Source organism: Anneissia japonica, unplaced genomic scaffold (genome assembly GCF_011630105.1).
Source record: "Anneissia japonica isolate Jap-2015-1 unplaced genomic scaffold, ASM1163010v1 scaffold287854_len485379_cov200, whole genome shotgun sequence".
Lineage (NCBI taxonomy): Eukaryota > Metazoa > Echinodermata > Crinoidea > Comatulida > Comatulidae > Anneissia > Anneissia japonica.
In genome coordinates this window covers 196,667-220,885 of record NW_022732005.1, presented here as the reverse complement: position 1 = coordinate 220,885, position 24,219 = coordinate 196,667, and the positions used below count along the sequence as shown (strand labels likewise).

Here is a 24,219-nt window from a genome sequence, read left to right as displayed (position 1 = left end):
TATCTAAACCAAGCAAATTGGATGTAAACTTACTGTGAGCTTTTTTTAAAGTTATCAACATAACTTTGTCTTAACAAAGTCACATTGCTAACATCAATGTCCACTGTGCTTGGTTTAAATATCGAGCAAACAGTTTTACATTTACTGTATAAGCAAACCAGATGAAAATATTCAAACTTATTCAAAATTATTATAGTCTGGATGTCTGCCACAATATAATCTATGGATTGATTTTACTTCATAAATCTAGTGCTGGATACGGAGATGTGCAGAGATGCATACGGAACTTAGCTGCGTGCCCACAGGGTGATGTCTCTTGCCTTTTGAATAAAACATCTGTTATCTCGTACAACTACTTAGCATTGCCATCAATTCCAGCACTTCGGCCTGGCAATCAGATACGTCTTATCAGCATGCAGCCAACATCACTCTCCAGTACGAGTGCAGTATACTACCAGATACTCTCTGGCAATGAGCATACATACTTTGCTGTTATCAAGGCAGGGACCATAGGTAAGCCGTAAGAAATAGAAATTATTTTTTAACACTTTGGATGACGGTGGCATCAGAAATTTGCCGATGAGGAGTTCGACGGAGGGTTCGGAACCAAGGGGCCGACAAAGCCTTGGTCGACGACCCGGAAAAAAAAAATCTCTGGTAGGGTTCACAAGGGGGAGTTTATGGCTTACAGTATTATGGTCCGAAGTGTGCATTTAGACCACAATATTAGGGATTGACAATCAAAATAGGTTATTTGGACAGGAAAATTATTATTTTTTTTTAGATTTTTGATCCAACAACCTACAGGGGCGGATCCAGAGATGTCTAAAAGTGGGGGGGGGGCCAAAAGAGGGGGCCGAATTTTGGGCCTATCGAGACAACACTAAATTAGGAGGTCCGGGGGTATGCCCCGCGAAATTTCTATGTTTTAGATGCCCGAAAATAACATTTGAGGCTTTCTGGGCTATCGTTTTTTCTTTTTCTTTCTTTTTCTTTTTTTTACCTTTAGTGGGGGGACATTTAGGGGGGGGGTGGGCCGGCTCCCCCTAAATCTGCCCCTGACCTAGTTGTTCAACTGTGGTTTTCTTCCGTCTTTTTACCATATTTCGTACCTTTGCTTAATTAACCTTTATTGTGTGTTTTTAATTATGAAATTGTAACTTTGGAATATGTAACCTCTTGTAAATTTTATTCTATTTCAATTTGTATGTATTTTTTTTTTCTTGTGTACTATATTTATATATTTATATTCTAATGTATTTTTAATTATTGTGTACAAATCAATGCAATTCATCTTTGCGAACATGATTTTAAATAAACTTGATGACAGGGGGGTTCCAGGCCTGTCCGATGGGGGGAAAATTCCCCCAGCCCACTGCTGGCACCACCAGTGTGATGAAGGAAGATTTAAAACTTCTATTCAAACCAATTTCTTCAAAGTTAAACCAATTACAGTATTGGCAACAGAGTTCTCCTTTTGTCCAAAGTTGTCATATCATATTCAAAGTTATTTATTCATCATAACACTGTTGAACTGATACATGTCTCTCCTACCATCAACAAGCAGAAGAAATACCTAATGCTTCACGCTTCCACAAACACACACCGGGCTAAGCACGCTCTTCCAACTTGTCTCTCTCAGTTCCGGTTTTTATGGGTGTTGATATCATTTTTTATAGGTTCTAATTAGAACCATTTTGAAATATTTATTTTGTTAAGTGAGATTTTTTTTTTCTTGTAGGAACATTGTACTTGGTGAAAGCAGTCGAAGGTCCATATGAAACAGAGATCAAATTAGAGATGAGTACATACAACCGAGCAATGGCACTTGTCTACCGGTCAATAGCTGTAATCAAGATTCACGTTTCAGAGTATGATTTCATGTGATGGAATAAATTATAACAGATTAAGTCCACATTAGAAACAACAGCTATTGAGATTATGGGACCATACAGTAGCTTTACAGATTTTCTAAAATGTAAATTCTGCAGTCATATATGTAAATATGTTCGATTTGACATTTGCCATGACCTAAAGGAAGGGATTGATTCACAAGGATGGCCAAAAATCTTTACAATTTTATCAATCAAAAATTATGATACAATATATTTTTTCTTGGAAATGGAGGTACAAATGGTAAAAAATATTAATAAGCAGTAATATTAAAATAATGACACCCAGGGCTGAAGTATTATGTTATTTTATTTTAAAAGAATAAAAAATAGATGTAAAAATTATTTTTTTAAATATTAAAAATTGATGACCAAATTTGTATCCAATTATGGACTAAATGCTGGAGTAAGATTTATTAGTGGTCCCATTTCAAGTAATCTTGGGTCCCCTCTAAGCGCTTACTGTCATGGAGGAGGCTTTGCTGGCAAATGTAAGCAAGATTATTCTGTTAAGTAGTAAACTAAAAACAGTTAACAGTTTTTCTGCCTCTGAACACACCCAAAAAATGAAGAAGAGTACTAAACATGTCATTTTTGTCAGGACAAAAATGTAAAATTTTACTTTGATTGGTTGGTTGTGGTGTTTGTTCATTTCCCTCGCAGGTCCGATGGATCAGTTACAGTTTCTGTTTACATACTTGTTTTTTTTTATATAAGCAATGAAACCATAAATATTTTATACATTATGCATGATAATTTGTGATGAGACACTATCATATACACAGTACCTTTAGTGGGCACCATAACCATTCAGGGTTATTTTATCCAAGACATCTTATCGTACACTTTCCTGTATCCATAATTAATGTTGAAAGGAAAAGAGAATTCATTTTAAAGATACAGAATGTTGACCTGAATATGGAAATATCAGGATTTCTTGAAACCTGCACAACAATAATACACTGCCTATAAATTAGTATTATAATTAAACTTGCCTATTAATCAACTTTGCCTAACTTGAATAATTTCTAAATCAATCTTATTTAACATACCAAATTGGTTTTTTTTCACTTAATTAACCATCTGTAAGTCACATTTTATCCAAGTCAAATAATTTTTTTAATGTCATTATGGATTTGACTTAGGCAAGTTCAACTGTATTTAGCTATGGTGTGATTCTATGATGATGTACAGTAGATGTGTGCTATAAAGATCAATTAAGAATTGTAATCCGTTTCATCGGGATAAACTAATGAGATGTAGATTTAGTAGATGCATGATGGGTGGGCGTTCAAGGTGAGGAAAACAATATATTGTATTAAATACAAAATGCTACAATAAAAATCATACAGTATTTCGTTTTAAATACTCTACCAGTAGAGAATTCCTTGGGATGTTAAGACTATATTAAAAATAACATTTAAGCCTATTGGTTTTGGATGCATTTATTATTGTGCTGTCTGTCAGTTTTATAGGGTAAAAAAGTTCTAATACCAGACAACATAAATGGGATAAGTGCTAGGGAAAAATTAGCAAGCGACTCCTATTACATCATGTCCATGTGGATGCGAGTGTACCATTTGTGTCCTGCTTAAAAACAATACAAGAAAAACTGACATAGAAGAGACCCTGAGAGCCTATAAAATTTTATGCAAAATACCTGAATATGGTCATGATGACATGACATCATGGCCATAAATAGGCACATTATTACTATATATATGGGCATACAACAGTTTTTAGTCAAATAAAATGTGATAGTGTCTACAGAGTCTAACACTACCGAGATATGCATGTATAGACCATTTTCGTGAAATTTGAAATGAAAATTTCCGATAACCTGGCAACTACCACTGGGGACTTCCAGAGACCTACGCATTTCGCGATACAAAGGCACCAGTGTGCGCACGGCGCTCTGTCTAACACTACACTGTAGATAGCTGATCAGGATGGCCTAGGCCGCGGGAAGTCACCCAGTGAGTTGCGAGACGTTGGCAGCACTGTTTCAAAATAAACCCGATAAAATGGTCTATATTCAAAGGCAACTCTGTTCAGTGCATCCTAGAGTGAGTGCAATTCCACCAACTTTAATATGGTTTCAATTAATTGTGTGAAGATGATTAATAGTAATTTTGATAGAAATCAGTAATATTTAGTATATGTCATGTGTAATCTTGTGTGTGAATCGGCTTATAGAAGAAAGGAAAACCAATTCCAAAATTTAGTATGTAATACTGTATTTATTGCATTCATCATTCACTATCACTAAACATAATCTGTGATTTTCAATATACCCTAAAATTTTTTCATGATTATTTCATCTGTGGCAGTCAGTACAAATAAATGCCCTCATTGCTTTACTGACAGAAGACCTGGCCTAGCCAAGCCTGGCCTAGCCTGACCTAGCCCATAAGTTGTTCTCATGGCTGCATACGCAGAGCACCATCAAGACGAATAACTTCTCCATTCAACATTGGATTCGCTATAATGCTCTCAATCAAGTGTGCATACTCATCCGGGCTACCAAGACGACTGGGAAAGGGTACTGTGCGAGCTAGGAATGCCCGAACCTTCTCTGGAAGACTTGCTAATAATGGGGTGTCAAAGAGTCCTGAAGATAAAATAAATTTCCAATGTTCAGAATCTATGCGCTTCATATATATTCATGTAATTTATACATACATTATTCGTTACATATTAAATATGAATTATATAAAGTTACTAATATAAATTAAACAATATTAATATAATATTGGTTTATTTGTATAATCAGTATTATATCAATAATATTTATATATTTAAAGATCAATGTATTGGCTTGTATATGCATCTTACCTGGAGCTACTGTGTTAATTCTTATGCCCTGCGATGCTAGGTCTCTAGCGATTGGTAACGTCATCCCAACAATAGCACCCTTTGAGGCTGAGTAAGCAGCTTGACCCATCTGGCCATCATAAGCGGCCACACTTGCCGTGTTTACGATCACACCTCGTTGACCATCCACATCGGGATCATTTTTTCCCATTTCACCGGCAGCTAAACGTATCACGTTAAAAGAACCTACTGTATTTACCTAATTTGAAAAAAATAAAATTTCAATCACTGTGTGAACTGATATTAAATTACACTATACTTATTCATAAATTTACTGAAAAAATATTCTGGATTAGAAGAGACAAATGAGCTAGCAACCAGCCAGCCAGCCACGAATGGAGGATCCATGCTAAGGCGTGGGTGTGACCGACCTACAGTACTGTAGTTATACTTGCTCGGATATTCTAAAAAATTTGAACAAACAAAGCTCAGGTAGTAAACAAAATTCGGTTTCAAAGACTGATAAATATTTATTGTTTCAATGCCGGAATGATTAAACTTACTGTTAATACCCTTTGGAACTCGTCCAGTGGGTGTGCTCTGTCTTTATTAAAATTATATGTCTTGACAGCTATACCTACACCAGCGCAATTCACAGCGACGTCCAGTCGTCCAAATGAGCTTTTTGCCATGTCAATAGCATTTTTCACATCTTGTTCTGATGTTACCTACCGTATAAACAATTTAACATTCAATTCAATATAGAGTAACATAAATATTTAAATTTTGTATCATTATCATTAAATTTCAATGGATGAATTAAATAAAATTGTGAGTATGCTTTGTACTTTATGCTTTAATATTTAAACAACAAATTGTAATCTATTCCAAGAGATTTGATACTTAAACACTAACATCAGCAGCTGCAAATTTACAATTCTCTCCAAGTTCCTTAGCAACATCCTCTCCAGATGAGTTGGGCAGATCAACAATCACAACTCGTGCACCTTGACGTACAAGTCTGGCAGCCGTGCCTTTGCCGAGGCCGGATGCGCCTCCAGTCACAATGCTAACCAAACCCTGAAAAAGATTTAAACATTGTGTTACAAGCAAGATTCTTATATCTATATGAGCTGGTGGCTGAAATTTTTTAACACTAATTGAATTGTGGACAAAAGTTTAATATTTAATTGCACGAATGATATCTCAAAAACCTGCTCAAATTTGCGTGCAAAATCGCTAAGAAAATATGTGGGCAGAATCGTAAATACTGCATATACACTGTTTATAATTTAAAGTTAGGTTAAATCCTAATTTTTAGCAAAATCTGAGCGTAATAATTATTTCTATGCCAAATTTTTGCGTGGAGAATATTTTCCCTGTGCAGGCTGTAAATAAATTAATGTAAAGCAAAAGACCGTATTTAAATTAAACTAATTTCTGAGTGGCCTCACACGGTAGAGGGCACCATAATCGAATAAGCATAGTACTTCTACTAGTACAAGACAGTCTAGTCTCTAGAGAGTAGCCTAGCAAGGTAGCACTGACACTGCAGAGAGGGAGTAGGGCCTTTCATTCAGATGACCGAAGGGGAGTCTGCTAAATAAGGCAAAGACTCCTCACTCAGGCCTAGATCAAACTTAGACCAGGCTTAAATTTACACCCTAACTCCAGGTAGGGCTAACTGTAAGGTTTACACAAGTAAGAACGAATGTAAAAGTAGTTACCGCCATTGATCTTATTGATGACATGACTGACAAGAACAATAAAGGCCTAATATTTAATAATTAACGAAAAGGACACCCAAACACAACTCTCCGCTGCTGCTCCGACGATTTGACTGCTTGGGATTTTTTTTTCTGAATGCAACCTCGCGTCATTTTACGTCAACTTTTGGTGATTAACGTCAACTTTGCTACCTGCGCGTCAACAACTATTTTAATTAGCGTCAACGTTCATGTTATTCGCGTCAACTTTTATGTTAATTCGCGTCAACTTACATGTTCCCGATGCGAGCACATAAACAACAATATTCACACATGTTTTGTTTTTGGCTTCATTGAAAATGTTTTGTACGGCGTTAAATCGTCTTATTGAGCATGGACAAGTTTTAGATCAAAGAAGTGAGATTGATCAACAGCTTCTTGAAACCCTTAAGAACATAACAGATGGTTTAAAACAGTTGAAAAACAGGTTAATCTTTCACAATTATCGTAGTAGACGCCTAGCAAGCTAGGCCTGGCTAGCTTAGGCTTAGCTAGGCCTAGCTATATATGCAGCAACCTCCACCGATCTACCCTTCCTAGGCTAGGCTAGGTATATAGGCCTAGTCTAGGCCTAGTCTTACTACCCTGACTGCTGTGGGTCTACTAGCCTAGATTTACGCATGGTGCCGTGGATGTGACATCATTGCCGCTGGGCTCTGTCAGTGTTGTTGCTCTACTTACTTGGCTACTACTAACTAGGGCCGTTGGCCCTCTAGGCTCTATTCCCTCATTCGGTAGGGCCCTCAATCTTCTTTTACAGGAATCCACACTGGGTGCTGAAACGACGCTCTCCAGTAATTTATTCCAATCAGATGTCACACGATTACTAAAAAATTGTTTCCAACTTCAGTTGTTTTAGGTTTGCAATATGCTGTCATTGAATACCCATGAGGCCCTTACTTGAAGGTTGAGAGAAGAATAAATCAGGAGAAGTTTTATATGTATTGCGCAGGATCTTGTATAATTCCAAAATATCGATATCCTTTCTTCTGTGAACCAAAGCTGGAAATTAATATCATCAGGACATAAACATAATCTGGTGTAGCGGTGTTGCACCCTTTCTAATGCACTTGTCAATTGTCACCTTACACGCTGTGCCACATGCTCCTATAAAATGTTGCACAATAACCACCTTGCTTTGTATCGTTGCCTTCCAGGGAGATTTTAGACTGCCCACATATTGATGTCTTTGTTAAAATCCTTGGCCAGGAGTTGGAGGCTGTGGTAAAGGAAGCAAGTAGTGTTGCAATGAAATTGCCCAATCATGATGTCTGTGTGGAGTGCTTGAGATGTTTACGGAATTCTTGTGTGGATTGTTCACGTAACCAAAACCTGCTATGGTAAGAATTGCTATGAATTGATATTTTAAAATAGTGGAAATAATATTTGATAATTGATTCTTTGTTAGCATTTAAACTGCTCATGTACTGTACCATAACCTATAGTAATAACAAAATTATATGATCACTGCACATAGAAAGAAAAATTAAAGGAAATATACCCAACTCACTTGTACATAGAGTAACCACCAATAACATCCACTGCTCCAATTTCCAAATATTTAAGGTGTTGTAATAATAATGCTATTAGTGCATATTGCTATAAAACCATCTTTTGCACTTCATACTGTATTTGAGCTAAGGCCCAATAAAAAAAATTACTAGTCTATCACCCTTCAGCACATGTCTTCTATGGTACTGAAAAAAAATTTTGGGAATTTAAAAAAAAAAAATTTATTCAGTAGTTAGTAGATATTGTTTGTATCATTTAAATCATGTTTTACTTTGATTATCAATGCACCAGGAAACAACCCAAAAGTGATATTTGGCTTTAGCAAAATAAACATTTTTAAAAAGCCTCCCTCCCTCATTACTTTCCAGCCTAGATAGGGTGATAAACTAATAATATTTTTTATAGGGCCTAAATAGCAGAAAACTCACAGGATAATTAGCAGTGAAGGTATCTAACTAAAGTATTTTTATTTTGTTAAAGTTTGCTTAAAACTCCTAAATCATACTGACCTCATTACTTTTCCAGCCTAGATAGGGTGATGAACTAATAATATTTTTTATAGGGCCTAAATAACAGAAAACTCACAGGATGATTAGCAGTGAAGGTATCTAACTAAAGTATTTTTATTTTGTTAAAGTCTGCTTAAAACCCCTAAATCCTACTGACCTCATTACTTTTCCAGCCTAGATAGGATGATGAACTAATAATATTTTTTATAGGGCCTAAATAGCAGAAAACTCACAGGATAATTAGCAGTGAAAGTATCTAACTAAAGTATTTTTATTTTGTTTAATTTTTCTTAAAACTCCTAAATCATACCGACAGCAATTTATCCTGACTCAGTACACTACCATGGACAATCATGTGGCAGCCATGTGAGTACCATGGACAATCATGTGACAGCCATGTGACTACTATGGACAATCATATGACAGCCATGTGACTACCATGTACAATCTTGTGAAAGTCATAAGACTTTAGGTGACAGCCATAGGATAGTCATGTCATTCTTTTCTATTGATTTTTTTCTATTGTATACCTGCTTGAATATACATTCTTTCATTTTTTAGTAATACTGAAGCAATTAGTTTCATCAAGAAGTTGGTAGATGTATTGACAAGGCATCCAGAGGGCAGCAAACAAGCAACAACACTTTGCTGTGCTATTCAAGTCCTTAGCAATATAGGAAGTGGCAATAAACAAGCTCAGCAGATGATCTGGATGAACATTTTCCCAGACACTTTATGGTAAGTTATTTGAGGGTCAAAATGGCAATGAAAGAAGTAAATAAAAAGTAAATCGACCAAAATTAATGTGGATTGCAAAAGTTGAAAAGGAACCAGAACATGTAATAAAAAAAACCACAAAACCATCCTGGCTATGACATAAGCAAATGGCACGAAATAGTTGGAAGCTTCATGTTAAAGATGAGAGGCGTTATTGCTTATGATGATTTGAGGGTGAAATGTTATGATTTTGTTGTCATAAATATAATGTTGGTGGATTGTCTTTCAAGGGTGGTGATGATAGTGTAGTCATGGTGATAATAATGGTAGTCATGGTGATTTTACTGAAGGAACTAGTAGTGATGGTGGTAGTAATAACAGCTACTGTATGGCACATTCGAGGGAACTGGAGCTGTTTAACGAAGGGGTTGTGACAATTTTCAGTGGTGCTGTGTCATTTTAATCTGTTCCTATACATTTATAGGAGATACACAGACCATCGGTAGATATCAAAACACCTCACTATGAATTTGTTTCATTTTTGCAGGCAATTTTTAAAGTATGCAGATAATAAAGTACAAACTTATACATGTATGCTTATCTGTCATTCTCTGACCTCTGACCTTCAACAGCTACTCATTATGCAGCCCCAGGGTTTAGCCATCATAGACACCATTTTGGAACTTTCTACAAAAGAGACTGAACAAGACTGGTGGTAAGTGTAGTTCGTGTAATACAAATAATAATCCAATTAGCAAATTGTAACAATTTGAAGTTTTCTATAAGAGGTTTAGTCCGTAGAGGGTCATATTCGACGTACAGTTTTGGTGAGAATGTTTAGAGCAATTTCAACCCAAATAAGAATAATATAAAGTAATCTAAGTTGATTTGCTTTTTAATTTATCTTTGGAAATTTTTGGCTCTCCAATCGGGGGCCTCTTCAGTGAGAGTAATAGGATAGAATAACTCTCAGACATATATCGCACTACGCCTGAAGGGGTTCCAGATTGGAGGACGAAAATTGGCAAAAGATAAATAAATAAGTCTGCATAGATTTACCTATATTTGGATCAAAATGGCTCTAAGCATTCTAAACAAAAGCTACTATACATTTTAAGTAATTATAATATTATTATTACATTTGACACAAGGTATTATATAGTATTATTATTACATTTGAAGTTTCGAAGCCATCATGCATGATTAATTTCAAAAACATTCATTCATCAATAGGAGTACATTTTTGCACAACCTGATTGACTTATATAAGATTTTGTTTTCTAAATAGAACCCAGATATATAGCAACTGCTCATTGTTTTTCAGCTTACAAATCCTGCAAGAATTATTAAAGTCTTCTGGTTTTTTTCTGGAGGTGTATGACAGCTTCAGCGACAATTCAAAGGTAACGCTTCTTGATGTCACGGCAGCACTACTCTCAAATGATACCGATAATTCATTGGTTCATGAAACTGTAACAGTAAGCTCAGCCAGCAATGCTTGTTCACATTCCCATGTACCCGTCCTTTCCATTGCCTATCTTGCTGAGAAGTTTGAAGAATGTACTAAATATTTGACAGGGTTCATTGAAGATAATGATACACACTCAAGGAATGAAATTGTGAGTTTGCATTTTAATTTAATTGATTTATAATTTAGGAACATACGTCAAGGATTACCATCCGTAAAATATTACTGTTTAGAGGGTAGTTTAGCCCAGTTGACTAATCTGGTTGTTGCAACTGTGTTTGTGCTGAATGCTGGAGGTCTTAATAAAGATTTTGTTCCTGGTTAAATTCTTGTGTTTCAGCTGGAAGGCAGCAATGCAAGTTGTGTTGGTCCTGTTTGTTGGTTTTAGTCCAATATAAAACTAGCACCTTACTGTTTGAGTATTTACTTCCTCTACTATGTTCACATCTTGGATTTGCCATTGAAGTAAAAAAAGTGCCCTCATTCTCTTTTTTTCAAATATTAGGACGAGAAATTATTATTATTTTTTTAACTTGGCCTTATTACTGTCTCTTATACACATCTAGATGTGTATAAGAGACAGCATTCGAGGGAACTGGAGCTGTTTAACGAGGGGTTGTGACAATTTTCAGTGGTGCTGTGTCATTTTAATCTGTTCCTAGACATTTATAGGAGATACAGACCATCGGTAAATATCAAAACACCTCACTATGAATTTGTCTCATTTTTGCAGGCAATTGTTAAAGTATGCAGATAATAAAGTACAAACTTATACATGTATGCTTATCTGTCATTCTCTGACCTCTGACCTTCAACAGCTACTCATTATGCAGCCCCAGGGTTTAGCCATCATAGACACCATTTTGGAACTTTCTACAAAAGAGACTGAACAAGACTGGTGGTAAGTGTAGTTCGTGTAATACAAATAATAATCCAATTAGCAAATTGTAACAATTTGAAGTTTTCTATAATAGGTTTAGTCCGTAGAGGGTCATATTCGACGTACAGTTTTGGTGAGAATGTTTAGAGCAATTTCAAACCAATAAGAATAATATAAAGTAATCTAAGTTGATTTGCTTTTCAATTTATCTTTAGAAATTTTTGGCTCTCCAATCGGGGCCTCTTCAGTGAGAGTAATAGGAAAGAATAACTCTCAGACATATATCGCACTACACCTGAAGGGTATTCCAGATTGGAGGACGAAAATTGGCAAAAGATAAATAAATAAGTCTGCATAGATTTACCTATATTTGGATCAAAATGGCTCTAAGCATTCTAAACAAAAGCTACTACAGTATACATTTTAAGTAATTATAGTATTATTATTACATTTGACACAAGGTATTATATAGTATTATTATTACATTTGAAGTTTCGAAGCCATCATGCATGATTAATTTCAAAAACATTCATTCATCAATAGGAGTACATTTGTGCACAACCTGATTGACTTATATAAGATTTTGTTTTCTAAATAGAACCCAGATATATAGCAACTGCTCATTGTTTTTCAGCTTACAAATCTTGCAAGAATTATTAAAGTCTTCTGGTTTTTTTCTGGAGGTGTATGACAGCTTCAGCCACAATTCAAGGGTAACGTTTCTTGATGTCACGGCAGCACTACTCTCAAATGATACCGATAATTCATTGGTTCATGAAACTGTAACAGTAAGCTCAGCCAGCAATGCTTGTTCACAGCCCCATGTACCAGTCCTTTCCATTGCCTATCTTGCTGAGAAGTTTGAAGAATGTACTAAATATTTGACAGGGTTCATTGAAGATAGTGATACACACTCAAGGAATGAAATTGTGAGTTTGCATCTTAATTTGATTTATAATTTAGGAACATACGTCAAGGATTACCATCCGTAAAATATTACTGTTTAGAGGGTTTAGCACAGTTGACTAATCTGGTTGTTGCAACTGTGTAATAAAGATTTTGTTCCTGGTTAAATTCTTGTGTTTCAGCTGGAAGGCAGCAATGCAAGTTGTGTTGGTCCTGTTTGTTGGTTTTAGTCCAATATAAAACTAGCACCTTACTGTTTGAGTATTAAATTATTTACTTCCTCTAATATGTTCACATGTAGTGGGATTTAATTTGTATCACTCTAGCCAAGGTAATGGTGAAAAAATTGAAGTATAGTGTTGAAAGGTGTCTGTTAGACCAAATAAGTGTCTGTTAGACCAAATAAGTGTCTGTTAGACCAAATAAGTGTCTGATAGACCAAATAAAACAAAATTACTAGTTTCTCGTCTCCTCGCACTTCCATTTTCTCTCCTCACCAATTTTTTTTTTTTTTTTTTTTTTTTTAAATTTGCTGTGATGTCAAATGTACGGGCTAACTCACATCAGTAAAATTCCTCTCTCAATCGTTTGTGGTTGGGGATACATATGGTATGAATCATTCTAGTGCTTCTTTTATTTGCTTTCAATGTGTCTACTTGGTAAAAGTGAGAAGACGGTAGCTGTTTCCCATCGGCCATCTTGGATTTGCCATTGAAGTAAAAAAAGTGCCCTCATTCTCTTTTTTTCAAATATTAGGACGAGAAATTATTATTATTTTTTTAACTTGGCCTTATTATATTCTGACTACATAGATTCCAGCCTGCAGATAATACCTCGGGCTATATTTTGAACCATGCCCCTCAACCCAGTAAGTATTTGTATACTGTATTTGTTGAAGGTGAAATTTTTCATTAACATATTGTGTATTCTTCCAAAGGAGCTGCTTGTACCTCTACGACTTTTAAAAGTGCTGTGCTTTGCAACATCAAACTTACAAATCTACCGCCCTCTACAGGATAGAACTTCATTACTTGTGTGTGCATTAGGTGAGTAGTCATACGGTACTATAAATAACCATTGATTATGGTGCTATGGTGAAAAAAGACAAAAACAATTAGTTGGTTTGTGTACTATGCTATGTATAGACCAATGTGTAGGCTATATTAATTATTAACATAGTTAATTAACAACTGATAAATAATGTTTTGTCTTGAACATGGGCAAAGCAAAGGATAGCTTTAATCCCTGTATGGTCTGTCAGACCTCGAGTTTAAATTTGTTTATGGCAGCAACCTCATGAATAAAAAAAGAGCACTTGCAGAATATTGCCCCTCAAATCTCCCACTAATTTCATAATAAATTTTAGCTATTATTATACAAATAATGAATGTCTATGAGTGCAATGGGGTAGAATATTTCATGAGGTGAAAGATTGGATGTTCTATTATACGAGGTGTAGCCGAGTTGAATAGAACATCCAATCTTTCCCCTCATGAAATATTCTACCCCATTGTACGAATGAGAAACATTCATTATTTGTTTTATACAACACATCTGTATCTCCATTATATCAATAAATACCTTTGTCCTGTAGGCCCTTGGGTGTAAGCCTAGCCTGGGGCTTAGCCTAGCCTAGGGTGCTGTATATGACGATAGAAAAATCTTCGTCATATCTTCTTTACTCACAGGGTTTTTACTCACTGAATGATCAACTCCTTGTTGACACTCAGGTTGTAACTACGCTAGGCTATTTTTCTCTCTCGCTCGCATCGCGTTGCATTTGAGTTTTTGTGGTCTGGGAGATGATAAAGTACTAATCAACGATAGTTGACTAGTATTTTAAATATATCTCACGTGACCTGTTTTCAACCAATCAAATGAATAGAATATATACAGGTGTTGTATAATATAGATTGATGCATGAAAAGGGTAAATTGATAATGTGGAAGATTACAGATATTATTTTAATAATTTATTGGAGATTCTCTAGGCTTACAGATTAGAAAATTCCCCCTCATGAATCTTCTTTTTCAATATAAATGAGGGTCATGTATGCAATTTAGATAGAGCGTTGTGAGGCTTCCCCACTTCTTGTTTATGTCTATGGTCCAATCTTAATCCCACAACCCTTTGCGTCAACAAAAAATTCTATTTTTAGAACCGGTGCTAAGCCCTACTAAAATCTTTTGGCACATGATACACCAAAGTTGTGCCAACTTAAATGCATTGGGCAGAATGCCAATTGAAAGGTTGCCAGATCTTAGTAAATGTTTTCTTCATTAATAATGATAATAATGATAATATATGTTAAGTCATAGATTTTTGTAGTAGTGTATATCATACTGGGTTAAGGCAACTCATGTTTCCTCATTAGCCAGCACATTAGTCTCGCCTTGACCTTAATTACTTTCATCTGATCAAAAATAAGACAGACGTTGGTGGATCCAGAATATTTTTTTTGCCAGTGGTGCAATCGAGGACCTATGGTTCAAAGTGGGTGGAATTTGGGTGTCCCCATACCTATTGTGAGGTTGCAGGCTATTCCTCCGAGAAGCAATTTTAGCAATTTTATTCTCTTATTTAAATAATTTCACATGGTTAGTGATTTTCTGGCTACTACTACCAAAATGGGGAGGAGGGGGTGAGTGCCCCTTTATCAACCCCATGGATTTGCCACTGAATGAAAGAATATTAATTGAAGATGAACCTTTATACTAATGATTCACTGCTATATTCTAAATCAAATGAAAGTGGTTATAGGCACATCATGAATTAATTAACTGAATCAGGATGAATTTTAGTTTCAATTTCTTGGCACGTGTGGGTGTATGACCTTTTAATTTACGTTTTTTTTTTCTGACTTTAAATTCTCATTTCTTTATGCTATCTAATATTAGTAAGTCCCACCCCTTTATTATATCTGTATATCATACCCTTTTTTATTAATAATAATAACTCGACATCATCAATCAAATTGTGGCCTAGAGTGGCTCACACTCCAGTTGACCTAGGGTATTTAAAAACTTTAGGCACAAAGTCATACTAAAATACACCAAAAGCAACATTACACATTGTTTTAAAATTAATCTTTAATATTTCATAGGTACAGTTTATATGCGGGACGCCCTCAAACAGATGTGCTCCTAGCTACCTCACTGACACAGACACAATGTAGCAACTTACTTTCCATTGCTAAAGAATTAAAAGTAATTAGATCCTTAATTAATAAATTGATTGAATTTGCGCTTGATATGGTACAAATATAACATTGAGCATGTTCTTGATCAGAAGTGGGCCGACATTCATGCCAATCTTGCTCATGAGGTAGTGATCACAGAATGGTTTTTGGATTGTATTGATAAGCAGCTGGGGAAATTATTCATGCTAGAAATTTGTATGTCACTTATTAACTTTTAGACACACACACACACACACAAGATTTTAAAGAAGGTATAAGCTGTTGCAAAGGATGTAGATTCTTTATTATCTCAACTTGTAGCATTAGAACCAAATAATCTGTATTCATTATTTAAATATACATCACGAGTATCAAAATAAGTAATACAATTCCCATCTTAATAAACTACTCTTAACTATAGTAATAATAAAAATAATAATATTAGAATTCATAAAGCGTCAATTAAAGGTGCATTACCAAAGGCGCTGTGCACATTAATGATGGAAAAGGTGAGTTTTAAGTAATTTTTTTAATGAAGCAACAGAAGAACAGTTTTTAATGTGTGCAGGGAGTGATTTCCAAAGTGTAGGTGCGGCAAAAAAAAAATGATTCTTGCTTGCGGGAGTACGAGAAGCCATCCCGATTTCCGGGAGACTCCCGTGACTTTTAGTTACACACATTGTAAATATATACACCTATTACAAAGGAATAAGATCTCCAGTTCGCATTGGATTTATTTTTAAAAATCCCAACGTAAAAGTACAAAATCAGATAAGGGTAAATAACAACATCATAGAGAATTGCAGGACAAGCACTTTAAACATTTCTGCTGGTTTCCAAAGGGATCCTTATAATAATAGTAATATTTATTTGGCAATCGTCAAGAAAATGGGCTCAAGCCTAAAATGATACTGCAAGTAAGAAATCGATATAAGGCCAACGGCCTTATAAGACCAACATTATCAATGTGCCAAATGAATGCACACAATCAGGATGAATGAATAACAAGAAGATGGTAAATGAAATCTGTGTGAATTCACAACTTTTTTAGTTACAAGGTTACATTGTAAACTTAATATTCATTAATTAGTTGGACTTATAGTATTTATTTATTTTAAAAAAAGTGTAATTGAAACAAAAATGTGTATCTAACCTGTACATGACTTTAATACCATTAATACAACAATGTTTTTTAGTTGGCAAGACTTGATCTATTCTGGCTATAAATAGAAATAAAATTTCAAACAGTTTTAACATCATCTTAAACACATTATCCATCCCTGTTTAATCCATAAAGCCCCTTATGACAACTAGGACATTCATTTGGAAATCATTGAGAAGGAGCCCTTTGATATTTGAGAGACTCCCCAAGCAATTAAAAGGTCAAGTATGTACAGTAAAAAGAAACATGATTCACATTTTACCACCCATCCACAGATGACCAACTACCGGTGAGTTATTGTACAATGGTTTTGGAAACAATGGTTTTAATACATGGCCAGTTAAACAGGTCCTGAAATGATCAGCTATCCTGGATCATAGGTGGATTCAGAGGTCCCTGGATCTGGAATTCCTGGATCTGCCACTGTGGGTGGAAAACTCTTATTCAAGATACTAAATAAATAAAGAAATGGAGTTTCTGTTGACAAATAAATATTGATGTAGGTTTACTATCAAAGTAGATTACTACATTAAGCAACATAATTTCATGTTGCTTTTTGTGACTATGACAATAAAGTTTATTGTATCTTATCTTATCCAATAACATAAATTCAGCCCTTGAATTTCATGTCGGCAAGTCATGTAGGCTGCGTAGATCGTAATGCTTATCTATATCTATTATTTGTCTTCATTGTACAGTATTATAATATTTAAAATGTTGTTTATTAGCAAAAAACAACCAAATTAATCATATTGTAGGCCTATTCCTACCGTTCGTTCAAGTACATGTGTACCAACTTGATGTGTACATGAGGAAAATCCCAGATAGATTGTTCTGGGCATGTGCATGGACATACATAAGCAGTTTTGTTTTGAAGCACAGACAGCCTGAGATACAATCGTAGCTTTTATGGAAGTGATATTTCCCATGCTAAAGAACACTAAAATGACATTTCTTCAGCGATTTTCTTATGCATAACATTATGTATCAACTACACTTTTAAAATTATACGAGTATAACCATTCTTTCACCAACTATATATTAATTTAAGAGAGATTAACAAAAATCAGGATCTGTAGATGATGATGTAAAGTCGAGTGTTAGGAAAAATCACAGTTTATACTATAGCCCTAGGTAGTAAAAAGTTGCCGAGACTGCTGACCTTGGAGAATTTAAGGTCGGCAAATTTTTGCTGACCTAATTTTTTCCAAATTCCATGGGCTGTCAATTTTATAAAACATTTTGTAATGGTAATGGGTGTATTGTTATGTAAGTCATGAAGCCTAAATATAAGGAATTTGAGACAATTTTGGAATTGCTAATGAATTTTTCATAATTTATATTTTAGTGAATGATATTTAATATCAAAAGGTAACATTGAGTTTCTACAATTGCTGGACTACCTCCTCTTAATATAATTATAAATTTCAAGTTTGATTACTAAATTAATCATTTTCATGTATGTATTTAGGCAATGTACTTTCATGATACCCCATCAATTACTTGATGTTTTCAAAAGTAACGCATAAAGTGGTTAAATTCTAGCGATTCTGCTGTGTCATTCGACGATGTGTCGTCAGACATGTGCGAGCAATGATAGACCATATGGGATTCGTTGGGCAAGCGGTGGGCCAAGTTGAACCATACACAGAAGGTGTGTGTGTATCTTCTAGCAAGTCATCCTTCGTACGCAAGTCTTTATCTATGATCACGGGAATGGATTTTTTGCACCATGAGAATCAAAATCATGTTGCAACACTCAACACAATTTGTTTAAATAAAAAATAAAGATTTACCATCTGGGGTAAAATCTGGTGGGGGGGAGGACTGTAAATAAAAGTTCAATAAAAATTAACAGCTTTATTTTAAAGGATCAAACAATTTATGAATATGCAATGACATATAGATCAGAACATTAATGATTTACAGTGTTTTACTACGAAAATCCTGAATTTGGTAACTAGCCAATTCATCGTCTACGCAGAAGGATATAGGAACGGTATTATTTGTGTGTTTAATAATTTGCTAAACCGGCAACAATAAGTTACAATTAATTAAGCACATCCACTGGGAATCTATATTTACTTTATGAACTTTATGTATGTACTTTAATGTATATATGTATTAGTGGGTATGTGTGTTTGTAAAGTGTATGTGATTTTTGGTGGTTTCTCATGTCTATGTAGTAATAACACTTTCCCACAAAACCCAGGCTATCACAAGTTGAAATTTCAGGAAAGTATAATTTTATTTGGATGGTATAAATGTTTATTCTGACATTCTTAATCTTCTTACTTATAGATTAAAAGAATATGATTAACCCAATAAATACTATCCGTAAGCTGATTAAATAATTATAGGATATTTATTAGATTGTTGTAAGACCGATCTCACAACAAAGCTCACTTGAAAAGCTCTCTAAAGATGGCAAATATTTAAAAAATGTTTTAAATTCCTTTTATTTTTTCGCTACTTATTGCAGGTTGTCTTGGGAACCTATCACAAATTTAATCATGCAGAATAATTTATTTTCTTTTGTATTTGTTTGGAAAGAAAATCAAATACTTTTATCAGCTGTTTGTACCAATTTACAAAATGTGCAAAATTATCGATGTGTTGTTAAACCAATATGTGACAGGTGTTTTGAAGGTACATACGAATCTCATCCTTGTTTTGAATTCCCAGGAAAGAAACACCTCTCAACGTCCTCCTTAGTTGGTATGCAGCGTGACATTATGAACATAATTTTTATCACTATCAAGTGAACCTAACACCATCATCGTCAACTTATATGCAATTCACAGTTTTTTCTCCATGCTTCTTCATTATATTTTATTGGTATGCGATTCTATGATGATGGATTATATTCTCCGTCGGGATTGAATTTGTAACTGTGCCTAATAGTGAAATTCCGCTCGGCAGGGTGCAAAGCGAAAAAGCTCACACTCTTGAGTGGATAAGTCCATCGGAGGAGCTGTCACAGTGAATGAAGCAACTCTTGATGATGCCTCATAAATAGAAATCTAAGGCATGATATACAATTTGAGAGTAATGCTTTGAATTATGGTAAATTAGAAACAGTGTTCACATGATAAATTTGAGATATTTATCAAATCAAAAATTTGTGGTCAATAACGTTGGGAAGTGCGTATGAACATTATTAGTTGTTTTTTTTTAAAATTCATTTATTATTTTTTCACAATAAAAAAAATATTTCCTTCCTAAGTAATTATAATTTTTATAAATATAACTTTGTGCAAGTTATCTAATATACTTTATGTGAATGTGTGATGCTCAAAGATGTAAATAATGAAATAAAATATATAATAGACATCATCCATTGACAGATACAAGGGTTGCCCAGCCGACCCAGGCCCTTCCCCCTAAATTTTTCAAAATTACTTTTTAAAATGAAGAAAAAATGAAAATTATTAAAATTATTAAAAGTCTGAGAGTGCCATTTCTGGCCATCTAGAGTTGACAAAATTGGTCAATTTTTCTTGCAAGTCGGTGGACCCTCTGTCTGTCAAAGTTCCTCCTTGGGCCCTCTATATCAAATTTCTTGATTTGACACTGTCATCTTATGTTTATTCACATATATTTATTTTTTAATTATTGTTATTTGATTGGCTAATACAGGTATATGGTGTACTGGTTGCTTGTGTAGTTGATTTGTTAACATAACAGTGAGGTATTAGTTTGATTGGATAAATTTATCTGTGGCAGGTCACATTTTCAGTAAGTTTAATCTTTATTCACACATCAAAAGAAATATAGATGCAGTGCTTAAATAAAAAAATTAAAACAGATATAATGAAATATTTTTTTTTATAATCAATTTTGTCACCTTTCTGTGGTATTTGTGTAGATCCATAATCAGTGGCATAGCTAGGGGGTCAAGGGTGGGCACGTGCCCCGGGTGCCGGGTTTGGGGGTGCTGAAATGGGAGAATGAGAGTAATAAAAATAAGCACTTTTTAGAAAAATATGACGAAATTGATGTGTGTCCATGTCAGGCATGAATATTTTCCAGTTAATTATAAGAATCTGAATGTCCAAGAACTTTTGACAGAATCAGAAAGCAGTGACTCTACCATCAAGGAAAGTTGCAATCGCGTTACTTGTACAACACCGACTTAGATGGCAAGGAGCTGTGCAGTGAAGTAAAAGATTGCAGGATGCTGTTGAAAATTCGAACAAACACTAGCATCACAAACGCAGTGAACACCTTGAGTTTATCGTACAGTATGGTGATGAGAACGTTTTTTCGAACTTGCGAGTAGCAATGGAAATCATGTTGACGGTAGCTTTTTCAGTCGCTACAGTAGTTGTGAGCGCTCATTCAGCAAGCTAAAAGCTCATCCTGCATTATCCAAGAGATGGGACAAGCAAGACTATCTAATTTGGCAATCCTTAGTATTGAGCACGATGAAGCAGACAACATTAACTTTGATCATGTTATTAACTTATTTGCTGATGCAAAAGCACGCAAAATGCAGTTGCGAGTTCAAACAATGTTACAAATTCAGCAACTTACAAGACTCTACTATTATAAGATAAATTTAGAGAATGAATACTAAGGTGTATGCGATAAATACAACAGCCTTACAACTTAGGATAATAGTAAAATTGTATACAAAGTTATGAACATCTTAATGCAGTTTCAATAGTAAGAAAGAAACTCCTATCTATGAAAGAATAATAATAGTTTTTCGGGTTTAGATAAATGGTATTTAGACAGTTTGCTTATTTTTACAGTGCATGGCATGGACGTAAGTTATGGATATGCTTAAAGCCTATAAAACCAATATCAATTTATTTCACAATATTATAATTATAATTTGGGGTGGGGCTTATTTTTACAGTGCATGGCACGTAAGGTACGGATATGCTTAAAGCCTTCATAATATTATAATTAAAATTGGGGGAGGGGGCCCCGCAATTTTCTACTTTTGCCCCTCCGTGCCAAAACCTCTAGCTACACCACTGTCCATGATTGGTTCTTGATCCAAATAACAAACCCAAATCTATTTTCTGTGTGCCACAGGTCTTCTTCAAAGTGCTCATCTTCTAAAGCCTAAAATTGAATCAACATCCTCAACTCTTTATTCTGGCCAACAAGATATACACCCAAGCCATGGATTCAAGAGAGATCTAATCCGGTTGGTTGGCAATATGTGTTTCAGACATACCTATAACCAAAACAAGGTAAGGTATATCATATTAGCTATTTTGATATCTTTATTTTTTTAATCGTGATTCTGTTAACTTTATAGCTATAGTAAACCGTGGAGGTTAAAGTTGAACTCTACTTTATCATCATCACTTCTGCGATTATAAATGTTGTAAACTGCAGTTGAGAGAAGCTAATTCAGATGGAGAATCTAATAAACTATGGAGGAGGGAAAGTGGTACCATAACAGTATTTTCACTTAAAAAACTAGGTTGATTTAAATTACGTGTTTCCGGATCTTCCCAATAGGAATGATGAAGCTAAATTGTAATTTGCTAAATGATGAAGAAATAGAATATAATTGCTGTACTCACCCTCTTCTCCACACTAACTTTGTTGTAATATCTGATAGAGTCCTTTCCCAGGAAGTCAAACTCAACAACATATTCCTTTCCGTCGAGTTCCTCATGCAGGTTTATGTGTTCAACTCTCAAAGAACAGCAGCCAACTGTATCAGCCGTTTCTTCATCTTTCTCATTGCCAGCTCTAAGGGCAAGCTGCAATTGATGAAAAATTAAAATCTCAACAATGATTAAAACATTTTTTTAAATTATTACTGTATTATTACTTAACTGTTAAAAGGATGCCTGTGGCTAAGTAGTACCATTGGCCTTTCCAGGTATTTGCTAAAGCCTTAATACAGTAATAATAAAAAAAAAAATGTTAAACTACAGTACAATTTTAATTAGAACTTATGATGATATAAAAAACCAGGGCTAGAAATTTACTTTTTCAGCCACTAGCAACCTATTGCTAAAATGTGCTAGTTGTTAAAAATGTAACTAGCAAAATGAGCTTCTCAACTAGTAAAATATATTGATACCAACTCAACATATTATTTTCGGAAAATAGATTGTATGAAAATAACTAATGATGTACTTCTATAAATTTGTGTGTTAAATGTTTTAATATAATATTTTCTGTTATGGTGAGTGTACAGTATTACAATAAATATCACAAAGAAATAGCCAAGTGAGTATAAAAAATCGATTTCTATACCTTGTACATTTATTCACTTCAGTGTCAAAAAATTTTTAATATGAAAAAAAACATCATGATACAAAATAAAAATTTAATATTATACTTAATATATTTTTAAAAATAAGTTAAATTTATCATTCATTTAATTTTTATTTTGTATCTGTGATTTTGTTTTCATATTAAATATGTACTGCTTATTGGAATTTCTCAAAATAATATAATTATAAATAAAATTTATTTTATATTAATTTTATATCATATTATTTTGAAAATTTAAAAAAAATATACTTGTTTAGTGTCACACCCTCAGAAATATTCAGGGGTGGGCTGGGGGAGTGTTTTTTTTTTTTGCCAGACTAGCCTTGGCCTAGCTAGCCTAGAGGCAGGCTTAGCTAGGGGCTAGGCCAGAGATTTCAAAAACTGCATTGGTAGCAAGCCAAATCTTTGACAGAAAAATGCCGTAACAGAAACTCAATTTTACATAAAAGATTTGTTTGTACAATATTTATTTTGATAGGCCTTGGTCTTTTAAAGCTGGGGCTAGACGTTTTGTAGGCAGCCGCTGGTGCAGTAGTAGGCCTAGCCTAGGTTAGGAGGTCTGCTACTACTACAGTACTAGGCCTAGCCAGACTAGCTAGGCTTGGGTCTAGTAGGCTAGGCCTAAAACATCTGCCAATTGAAGCCTAGGTTGTAACCTATTATTTTTCTAAGCTTCATAGTAAATTATTATTATCATATCTGAAACATTGTTTATTATCTAAAAAGAACCAAATTAGATATGTTCGCCTTAACTACCGATTGCATCGCCCATGACTTTCGTCAACAAACACATGTGAGCGATTTTTTTTCCTACACACTGCTTTACTACTTAGCTTCTTGCATGCATGCAAGCAATGCAAGGTTTTAAAAAATTAATGTTGGTGGCGCACTTCACATCTTGTGCTCAAGATGAAAAAAATGTTCGTTTTTCGTCTATTATAGGCATTTTTAGTCGATTTTCATAATTAAAAAAGAAATAAATAAATTTAATAAAATTTGTATTAGATTTTGTAGATCAGTTTAGTCTAGTTTTAGTTAGTACTAGGCTAATTACAAGATAAGATATTTTGTATAGATATTTCAACTAGCAATCATTTTTTTTAATTTGCTGGTTTGTGAATTTTTACCTAGCAATTATGACAAACCTACTAGCAAATTGCTAG

At 34.4% G+C, this 24,219-nt stretch overlaps 3 protein-coding genes across 7 annotated transcripts in view; 2 read left to right on the top strand and 1 right to left on the bottom strand.

The window, feature by feature from the left end:
• Positions 1–2,592, top strand: part of LOC117115529 (fibulin-1-like) — a 33,520-nt gene extending 30,928 nt beyond the window's left edge. The window contains exons 15-16 of the mRNA XM_033259369.1: positions 251–513; positions 1,742–2,592. Of these exons, the coding sequence (XP_033115260.1) occupies positions 251–513; positions 1,742–1,887 (409 nt within the window). The 3' untranslated portion in view covers positions 1,888–2,592. The remainder of the gene's footprint in view (positions 1–250; positions 514–1,741) is intronic.
• Positions 2,593–4,112: 1,520 nt separating this feature from the next.
• On the bottom strand, positions 4,113–6,580 carry LOC117115542 (3-hydroxyacyl-CoA dehydrogenase type-2-like). Its single transcript, XM_033259384.1, has 5 exons — positions 6,434–6,580; positions 5,622–5,786; positions 5,270–5,434; positions 4,728–4,965; positions 4,113–4,503 (listed from the first exon to the last, which is right to left on the bottom strand). Exons 1-5 carry the CDS (start codon positions 6,455–6,457, stop codon positions 4,313–4,315), a joined length of 783 nt encoding a protein of 260 aa, XP_033115275.1. The 5' UTR covers positions 6,458–6,580; the 3' UTR covers positions 4,113–4,312.
• LOC117115540 (ataxin-10-like) overlaps positions 5,823–24,219 on the top strand; it is a 45,161-nt gene continuing 26,764 nt past the window's right edge. For 3 of the 5 annotated variants that reach the window (XM_033259380.1, XM_033259379.1, XM_033259382.1), the window contains exons 1-7: positions 6,716–6,899; positions 7,630–7,812; positions 9,055–9,231; positions 9,758–9,925; positions 10,535–10,829; positions 13,402–13,510; positions 21,851–22,011. In XM_033259380.1, the coding sequence (XP_033115271.1) occupies positions 6,772–6,899; positions 7,630–7,812; positions 9,055–9,231; positions 9,758–9,925; positions 10,535–10,829; positions 13,402–13,510; positions 21,851–22,011 (1,221 nt within the window). In that variant the 5' untranslated portion in view covers positions 6,716–6,771. Of the gene's footprint in view, positions 6,381–6,715; positions 6,900–7,629; positions 7,813–9,054; positions 9,232–9,757; positions 9,926–10,534; positions 10,830–11,411; positions 11,580–12,192; positions 12,488–13,401; positions 13,511–21,850; positions 22,012–24,219 lie in introns of those variants that run through there. The other 2 variants (XM_033259383.1, XM_033259381.1) reach the window with 2 other exon arrangements.